Genomic DNA, 9,966 nt, shown 5'->3' with positions numbered 1-9,966 from the left:
CAGTCAGTGTTTATTGCTTGTAAAAAAAACAAAAAAACAAAAAAACGTCCCTAGTCTAAGGGGTTTGTGGGAATACGGGTGGAAAATAAATACGTACGAGTGTGGGTTGTGTCCTGACAGTTAGATCACGTGGTACTACAGATGTCATGGTTGTTGTTTTTATAATTATTATAAAGCATACAGTAAAAAATTTTTTTATAAATAATTACAATTTCTATGTATGTATGTATGTACTGTATGTACTGTATGTATTGGACAGGAACTCCGGAAATCGAATCGATTATGTGACGTAACCGAATAGCTCGCTCCTGATTGGTTACTTGGTTGGGGCGAAGATGGCGGACTCGGAGTTTTGTATACGGTAAATGAAAGGAAACAGACTTTAGTATATTTAACTCTGTACTGTTTTAAACTTTATTTGTGCAGTTTCTTGACTTTTGAATTTTACTAAAAGCACTCTGTCGAGTTATGAAAATGTCATAACGTCTTTCTCGGAGCTGTGTTTGGAAAATTAGTGTCCACAATGTGGAGGGAACGTGGTGGCCGTATCCCAAATGACGACTTTAGATATCTAGAGCACTAGATAGGTCGTTGAGTCAATAGATTTTACATGATACCGAGTGTGCGAATCTAGGGGGTAGTGAGGCGTTTGGGATCGAGCCTGTGAAAGCTAAGCTAACAATGAAGCCTTTGCATAGGTAGCAATGCACTGAATACGGATCATTATTTATTACTGAAAAACTTTAAATAACATTGAAATATTCGACCTGGAACTTATTAATACCTTCTAGTGAGATCTGGCTGGACGTTTCATATCGCCAATTGAAATTGTTTGTGTATAAAACTAACCACACGTTTATTACCGTTAAAGTGAATGAGTTTAAATGAGAAGGTGCATCTGAAATACTGTTAATACTTTTAATTCTATAATAAAGGTATAATTTTATACCTCCTCATGCCTCCTGAACATAAGGAGTTAAAAGAAGCTGATTAAACACTGTTTAAAACTTTCAGTGTAGCCTTAATGAGTGTTTTATTGACTCTCATGAAGATGCATGAGTTACAGTTGAAACACCAATATTGATGCTTTTAACTCATCACTTTAGAAGCAGTAGGGAGTTATGGACCATCTTGCTGGGGAGATCAGCTCTGCGTGAACCGGTTAGTAAATATCTCCTTAATATTAACCTTCTTAGCAGGTTTTTACTGGTTTGTCTGCTGGTCATTAACATAAAAATCCACCCTGGGTGTTGTTATTATTACATTTTTGTGTTTAAACACATTTGTTTTTTTTGCTCTTCATAATTGGTTTCTTACATACGTTTAATTGCCTGTGGATGACAGTGAAAGTGTCTTAACTGATGTGTTGGAGCAGAAAAGTTAGCAAACTGTGACTGACATTGCTGAGTAATTATCATTTGTTTAAATCTTCCTTTTCTATAACAGTCCCAGATCGAATCCGAGTTAGAACGGTATGGAGAGCGGTTGTTACAGGGCCTGGCGTACTACAAACCTCCCAGGTAAAGCTGTCCTCAGAACATGTTTACATATTTTTCTTAGATTCTATCAGAGTAGTAAAAGACTTGACGTGTATCCCAAATCTCGTACACTGTTCTGTGAGATTTTGTATTGGAAATAGCGTGCATGGTTTTGTTTATGCTGAAAATATCAACAAAAAGAAGTGGACATCAAGTATCTGGATGATGTTCTTATTGAAAATGTGGGATGTTGGACCGGTTGGATGTTGCGCTCGGCACTTGCAGTTTTTCTTACGCAGTTGAGTGAGACTACCAGTGAGAATTGTTTCAGAATGGCAGACGACATTCTGGTGAAGAAGTCACCTTACATTTTCTTTTAAATAAACTCACATTGTGCAAGTTATTTTTCAAATTCAGCGCATTCTGCTAAAGCTAGAAGTGTTGCATTATATGCCTTTGTTGTCATTTGCTGAAGACTGGGAAATTAGCTTTACTTCCAGTTAATAACAGAAAAAGTTAGTGTTCCATTTGATATAATACTACTTTTCATATAATACTACTAAGTCTACAATTCGTCCACTAAATGCTAGAGTGCATAGTGTAAGTGCGTAGTGTATAGTATGCAATTTGGACCACAACTGACTGGATTTGTTTGTTTGCCCAGTTGTGTTATATATGTCCCAATATATGGAACATAATTGAACTAAGCTTAATTAGCTTTCATTAAATAAACCTTTTTTTTGAATGAACTAAACGTGCAGCAATTTTTACATTTATATTTTACATTTAAAATGTAATTTAATTTATTCTGAAAGAATATAGTTATCTTCAACATTATTGGAGTGAATATTTGCATTACTGTGAATGTGGTGGACGTTTCTGTGCAGCTCGTCCTCAGCAGACAAGTTGAAGGCAGATAAAGACGTTCCTCAGTCTCTTAAAGAATTCGGACTTCGCATCAGCAAACTTCTGGTAATCAGCATGTCACTCTTTACTCAATCAAATCTCACACACGATACATGCATACATCTTGAACCTAATTTCTATTTCTGCAGACTACATACCCAGATATGATATTTTACTTGAAGTGTGTGTGTGTATGTGTCAGGGTCTGGATGAGCAGCAGAGTGTACAGATTCTGCAGTGTTACCTGCAGGAAGACTACAGAGGAACCCGAAACTCACTGAAGACCGTTCTGCAAGATGAGAGACAGAGTCAGGCCTTACTGCTCAAGGTCACACACATCTGTCTGTCGCTCTGTCTAATTATCTGCTTTCACATACATGCATCTGTTTGTTTTTCTGTCTCACCGTGTGCCTGTCTGTCTGTTGTCTGTTTTCCTGTCTGTGTGTCTGACTTTCTGTCTGTTTTCCTGTCCTTGTCTGTCTGTCTGCTTTACACTCCATTTATTTCTCTGATTGTTTTCCTGTCCCTATGCCTGCTTTTCTTTCCATGTGTCTTAGCATTTATTTTCCTCTCTGTCTTTCTGCTTCTTTGTCTGTTCATCTGCTTTTGTGCTCTTCTGGCCATTTTCCTGTCAGGGTTTTTTTCTGTCCATGTTTAGCTGTAGTTTTTCATGTCTGTAGCTCTTTAAGTCTCTCTACTATTTATCATTTTATGCCTGTGTGTCTAAATTTAGTGTTTTCAGAGTAATATTAGCATGACTATATTCAGCTGTAGTATCAAAAATAATGTAATGTATAATGTATCAAAAATAATATAAAGATAATATAAAGTCTCTACTTTTTTCTCTTGAAATAACATTACTACTGTGTGTGTGTGTGTGTGTTTTCAGATAGTAGATTACTACTATGACGAGAGAGTTTGTCTCTTGCGCTGTATCCTCCTACTCCTCACCTACTTCCAGGATGAGAGGCATCCCTATAAAGTAAAGAATTAAATTTCTGGCATTAAATTTCTCTGTTTCTTGGTTCTCAAGTCATGCAAACAAATAGACCGGATGTAGATTTGCCCACAGTTGCATACATGCCACTCCCAACATGCTTGTTAATAGATAAAACAGTCCCTCCAGGATTTCAGGATTTTACATTTGTAGAAATTAGCGCACAATCAAGCAAACTTTTGGGAAAGGACCTTGCTATTTTTAAAAAAAACATTTTCACAGATTTGGGCCATGATGTGGTAGGTGTTATCATAACACACATTAAGCCAAAGGCATCTTCTGTTCACATGCATCAGACATGAGTACAGCTATCATAGAAAGTGATTACATTACATTAAAATGGTACAAGGTAGGAGTTTTTTCCTGCAATAAAAAGCACAAAAACACTGCAAATTGCATCACAATTTTTAAAAAAACGGCACTGCAATATCAACTGTTTTGGCTCCAAAAATCACAATAAAACTCCAGAAATCATTGAGGGACTAATTTACATTTTTTTATTTATTTTATTGTTTTATAAAGTCGGTATTAATATCAGAACAATTTTTAGCCTTAAAGAATCAGTGCAATTAAAAAAAAAAATAATTTAATTTAAAAGTGCAAGCCTGTGTACATCTTTTTACAATTTTTTTTTGTCTCACATAAGACAAGAATTTTAATACTTGATATTTGGCAATGCCCCTATGAGGTTAAAATATTTGACATGGCGAATAGAGCGTCTGTATACAATATGTGATCTTGATTTTCTGTCCTGTTTATCCATGCCGTTTGTCAGGCTGAGTATGCAACCTGTGTGAACAAGCTGGAGAAAGATCTTGTGTCAAATTACCAACAGCAGTTCGAGGCTCTGTTCAATGCAGAAGCTCCAACATGGGAAACCCATGGAAATCTCATGGTAAGTATCTCTCTCTCTTTCTCTCTCTCTCTCCCTCTCTTGAATTTCCATATAAACATTGAACCTGGACATATGTATAGCTAAAAAAATACCAGATTTTGTTTAGTAAAAAAAAAATTCTTTCTAGAAATATGCTTACTGTCCATCATAAATAGAATCCAAGATTAGAACGATCGTGTCCCAAATTGTGGTATGTTGACTTGACTTGTTTTGTGAAGCTTCAACCTGCAAACATGGCAGAAAATGTGGCACAATTAAATCAAAGGAATTAATGAATAGATATAAATTATATGAAGAATGGTGAAAGATGAAAAGTAGATTTAGCACACTTCAGGTTCAGATTCTTCAGGTTGCTTATGGTGTTCCTCAAGGCTCTATGTTAGGTTTTGTCATTAGTAGGTGCGTGTGAAAAGACAAGAATTTTTCTTCAGCTCTACCATCTGCGCTTGCTCACTCTCTCTTTTTGCTTTTTCTCTCTCCACCACTTCCCATTTTTGTTCTACTTCTTTCTACTTGTAGACAGAGAGACGGGTGTCTCTGTGGTTCTCCCAGTGCCTGAGGGAGCAGGCTTTGCTGTTGGAGGTCCTATTCCTTTACTACGCCTACTTCGAGATGCCCCCTAGTGACCTTTTAACCTTTACTCAGCTTTTTAAGGAGCAGGGTTTCGGACAACGCCAAACAAACAGGCATCTTGTGGACAAGAGCATGGATGCACTAGTGGACCGAATCGGGTTAGAAAAAAATAAATACATAGACCTTATAGGAGCTATATTGGAACAAGCATGCATAGTAGCTGGTATGTTATGAGGAACGTATGATGTAAAAGATCTTCAAAATTAGGAATAATGCTATCTATACAATTAATTTATTATTATTAAAAATATATTAATGTATCAATTCTTTTTCTCCTTATCTGTTTTTATTATCAGAAAACAGTAGTAGTGTTACAGTTGTTTTAAAAAAAAAAAAAACCGTCAAAAGGTTCCATATCAGCCTGTGCCTGATTCTACTTTGTTTATATAGATATTTCAGCTGTCTGATCCTTGTTGAGGGGATGGACATCGACTTCCTGCATAAATGTGCCCTGGAAGACCGAACAGAACAGCACCAACTCTTCAGCACACACGAAAGCAACAAGGTCATACTGCAAACAATCCCACCATGACTAATCACTGTAGTTATACAGCTGCGTGTTACAGTATGTTTATTCCTGGATTTCTTCAAATTGTTCTATATTAACAGTTTGACGTAATAAACGTGACCTAATTAACATTTTAGTAATGCATCACATTCGGAACATGGGATGATACTTGCTTAGCTGCTTTAAAAAAAGAAAAATTAAAACATATTATACTTACGTTTTATGACATAACAAGCACATTTTTATTATGTTGTACCTCTACACTGTTGAAGTTGCCAGTGGATCAAATAAGCAGATCCATTACATATCCATAACAGCTTTTTTCTCTGACGTGCAAGAAATAATCAAATCACTGGTTTATATTTGTGTTCAATTCTAATGCATCATATATCTAATAACACAGTTTTGCATTATGTAAAGCCTAATAGTAAACTGATTTAGATGTGCTATTAATAAACAAAGGAAAGCATTTTATAGTTGATATGATGGTGATTTCTCTAAAGACAAGTTTAAAGATTTTTGGTAGGAGTGTCTAGTGTTAGGGTTTTGTTCAGTCCCTCCTTTTCACTCCTACTCTTCAGTTTGCAGTGTTTTTTTTTTTTTTTTTAATATTCAACTGGATTCTACTTTTAAACTACACATATGTAATTAATTTCTATAATAGTTGTACATGCCTAAAAAATCAGGCTTTCTTTCTACAGGAGATGGATCAGTCGTTGCTGACGTTTGGGGATATCCCTCACCACGGCCCGGTTCTGCTAGCCTGGGTTCTTCTGAGACACACACTGCAACCAGTTGAAGCTGGACCCATCATCAAACGCCTCAGCCACACAACATTACAGCTCGGGGTGTTTCAGTATCTCACAGACATGTTGCAGGCCCTCGGCAGCATGGGGAATAATGTAGGAATCGCGTGTAGATCAGGCAGAACAAATGAAATAACTTCATTACTATAAGTTACTCTATTGCCGTTTGAACTATGCCTAATACTATTTTATATTAAAAGTTAACGATAACATTTCTATTTTTTTCCATCATTCTCTCTCTCTCTCTCTCTCGCTCTCTCGCTCTCTCTCTTTTTTCTTTTGTCCTCTAGTGCACTGCCAGCACTGCACGGATGTGCATCTACGGTCTCCTCTCCTTTGTGGTCACTTCGTTTGAAGAGGACACGCTGGGCAGTCAGCAGGTACACATTACTTTCGAAGACATCTCTGTTTACCTTCAACTGGCCTTATTTATCTTTTTATCTCTTAGCGAAGTTTGTAAGCTACATCAAAATAAAACTTGAGTCCAGGTTAGTAACATACACCTATGTTTCAGTCGATCAATGCCAATCTTTTGTAAATGCAAGTTTACGGCACAGCCGATTTGCATTTTTCAACACCCACAAAACTCCATAAAAGCCAATGATTTCAGAGCTTAAAACAAGGAAACAATGCACAATGGGGAAAGCGTGCCTTCAATCAATCAATCAATTTGGCTCTTTCGATGGGTAGGGGGGTGTCCCATCCCTGTGCGTTGAGCCGACCAGATGAACTAGTTGTTTCCAGCACTGACGGTCTTGTGCCAGCTGCTCTGCATCCTCTATAGCAACTCCTTGTTGTTGAAGGTCGCCCGCAAGGACGTCAGCCTTAGCCAAAGCGTGCCTTAGTGGCAGTTTTTCACTGTAAAAGAGAGACAGAGGCTCTTTTTGTCATTCCAAACTCATATACAGGGCTTGAGTGAGACATTGTGCCACTCTATTGTTTACATTCATTCAAAACACTCTATTCCTTTTAATTACACCTAACACCTAGTTTCTCCTACAAATTAAAGACTACACCTAGTTTTTCACAAAATCCTTGCAAGGCAGTGAGTTAAACTGCACAAGCATGGATAAATCATAAGGTAAAAAATCCTAATTACTAGTGAGAGGACAATTGTGTGTAGCCAGATAATTAACTTTTCTTCATATGTTTCTGGAGCAGGACATTGTGCTGGCTAATAGATGAGTCAGCAGGTCGTTGACAAATATTTTCGATATGAGGCGTGATGTCCTTGCATTGCATGTAAAAACTCCTATTAGATGCTTGCTAGTATGTTTTTTTTTTCACGTCTCAGGACGTGACTGCTTGTTTAATTTAACTATTATTGTAAAATTATCTTCTTTTTTTTTTTATATATATTTTTTTTTTCTGTTCACCCCTGTTCTCATTTCACGTTCACTTATTTTCCAGCACCTGATCAACGTTGCCTGCGAGGTTCTCGCCGCCCCGAGTCTAGCCGAGCTCTTCTGGGAGTCGGTGAGTATCAAATACAGCTAAGAAACTCAAATGTCTCTCTAGCTTTGTCTGGCCTTTGACATTTCATTCTTGTTTGTAGAAACCTAATGTGGGTTTGGAGATGATACTGGACTCAGCAGTGGGAGTTTTCCCTTATAAGACTGGACCGTTATTGCAGATACTCACAGCACTGCTGTCTGAGAAATTTACCGCCAAGAGGGTACGTGTACGTGCGCGCGCACACAGTCTGCTCATGTTACATGCTAAACTATCTTAATACCCACACACTCTTTTAGTTAGCAGATATTACTCAATATTATCACTAGATGTTATTCATGACTAATATTAAACTCTCTTACTCAGGTGTACATGTTTCTGGATAAAATGTCCTTCTATACGGAGGTGTACAAACACAAACCCGGCGACGTGCTGTCTAGAGAGGACGAGACGCTCTGGAGGAGACAGACACCTAAACTTCTCTATCCACTGGGTCAGTGAGCATGCCGGAGTGTGCGAAAGTACACGTATAGTTTGTTTTTCTATCTTTTATATTCTGGCAATGCTTTCAGGTTTAAAGAGGCAATCTGTAAAGGGCTTTTTATACCTGGTCACTTCATGCGTTTTCTGTGATCCGATAGCTATCCGATAGTAAAAAGACCAGGTCTAAATGTATAAATCCGATCGTTCAAACCACTTCAGGAGGTGGTCTGGGACGCATTTCAGATGAATGCTATACTCCTCCCGTTGGGTCTTAAAATGCACTGCTGCCACCAGCGAAAATGCAGCAAACAGTAATTGCTGTTTTTTTGTAGCATAACCGTTGTAACAAGTTTTTTTGTCTTCTTTTTGTTTGCATTCTGAAAACCGCATACACCAAAGCGTGTTCCATTTCAATTACCCCGGAAATTAGGTACAATATATTTTGCATTTTGGGCGGGAGTAAAAAGATCAGATTCGCCAAGACACATTTATGTGGCCTAATGTAAATGGAACAGATTTAACAAATCAGATCAGATCGGATCAGAGAAAATACAGGAAGTGACCAGGTGTAAAAAGGCCCTTAGTTTGTGATTATTCTAGACAGCCTCTACTACTAGAAGATTAATAATAAAAGAAACAAGAAAAACACACCAATAATTACAAAAAACAACTATATCAGCTAAACAACTGCAGCAATGTTGAAGGTTGCTCGCATATATTGTTAAAGATACTTGAAATTGATCTTTTCTTTATTTGAGGTTTTGGTTCATTTTTTTCCAGTCCAGAAATGAGCTCCACACCATTTCTACATTGAGTTGAAAATCCTTTTCTTCATTATTTTTGATTGTCATTGTTTTATGTGTGATATACACACAGATTTCCATTCACATGAAAGCAGGTAGATGGTAAACCTGACTAGTGTGTCTGCATCTCTGTCTGTTTATCTAATCGTCTTTATTTACTCTTCCCTTTCTCTCCGTCACAGGTACAGGGCAGACCAACTTGCGCATGCCGCAGGGGTGTTACGGCCAAGTTTCGGCGAGCGAGGACGGCTACACGGTGCGCTGGGATTATTCTTATTCTTCGTGGACCCTCTTCACCTGCGAGATTGAGATGCTGCTGCATGTTGTTTCTACTGCTGGTAAATAAAGATACACCGAGTGTTTACACACGTCTTTACAACACACATTTCATCACGATAAGTTTTATTTTGGATGAATGACCCTGCCTCTGTCTCTCTTTCTATAGTTGCGTCCCAAACAACACACTATGCACTTCATTTTTTTTGCTTTTTTTAAAACATATACTTTTAAGCAACATTTTAGTGTCAGGATTCTTAAGTGTTGTACAACTCCGGCATTTGCTTTTTGTTTTTTAATAATGTAAGTAACGTTGAAGAGGATTAGTCAGAAGCTGTTTTTATTTTTTATATTCCTTTCTAAATAATACCAGGTCACAATTTTGAGATGGCAGAAATTAAAATCAAGCAAACGCCACAATATCCTGAGAAGCTTGAAATTTTTAAAAGTGACCACAGATTCGGGCCAAGACAGTCGTGTGACGTATTCATTCGATTCACTTCGTTTTATCATAGAGTGCAATTCCACGTGTGCCTTCATTCGGAGGAGTTTAAAAGAAGAATCCTCTTTTACCAATTCAAGTAGTTTTAGACAAAAAAAGCTCAGAAGACACAAGTTACATTGAAAGTTTTGAAATGAACTGCAGCACAGTGAAGTATTTATGGTCTCAAAAGTCACAAAAAAACTTACAAAATACCTCAGAGTTTGAATACCTGAATATTAGTGTTC

General features: G+C 37.4%; 1 protein-coding gene across 1 annotated transcript in view; it reads left to right on the top strand.

Moving 5' to 3' along the window:
* The first annotated feature begins 259 nt into the window (after positions 1–259).
* Positions 260–9,966, top strand: part of nup188 (nucleoporin 188) — a 24,340-nt gene continuing 14,633 nt past the window's right edge. The window contains exons 1-15 of the mRNA XM_060890628.1: positions 260–361; positions 1,107–1,161; positions 1,447–1,520; positions 2,366–2,450; positions 2,587–2,712; positions 3,274–3,366; positions 4,157–4,276; positions 4,796–5,007; positions 5,300–5,414; positions 6,119–6,319; positions 6,514–6,603; positions 7,634–7,699; positions 7,779–7,898; positions 8,042–8,168; positions 9,144–9,299. Of these exons, the coding sequence (XP_060746611.1) occupies positions 336–361; positions 1,107–1,161; positions 1,447–1,520; positions 2,366–2,450; positions 2,587–2,712; positions 3,274–3,366; positions 4,157–4,276; positions 4,796–5,007; positions 5,300–5,414; positions 6,119–6,319; positions 6,514–6,603; positions 7,634–7,699; positions 7,779–7,898; positions 8,042–8,168; positions 9,144–9,299 (1,666 nt within the window). The 5' untranslated portion in view covers positions 260–335. The remainder of the gene's footprint in view (positions 362–1,106; positions 1,162–1,446; positions 1,521–2,365; positions 2,451–2,586; positions 2,713–3,273; positions 3,367–4,156; positions 4,277–4,795; positions 5,008–5,299; positions 5,415–6,118; positions 6,320–6,513; positions 6,604–7,633; positions 7,700–7,778; positions 7,899–8,041; positions 8,169–9,143; positions 9,300–9,966) is intronic.

The sequence above is a fragment of the Tachysurus vachellii genome, chromosome 17, assembly GCF_030014155.1.
Source record: "Tachysurus vachellii isolate PV-2020 chromosome 17, HZAU_Pvac_v1, whole genome shotgun sequence".
NCBI classification, from domain to species: domain Eukaryota; kingdom Metazoa; phylum Chordata; class Actinopteri; order Siluriformes; family Bagridae; genus Tachysurus; species Tachysurus vachellii.
This window is presented reverse-complemented; position numbering and strand designations above follow the sequence as displayed.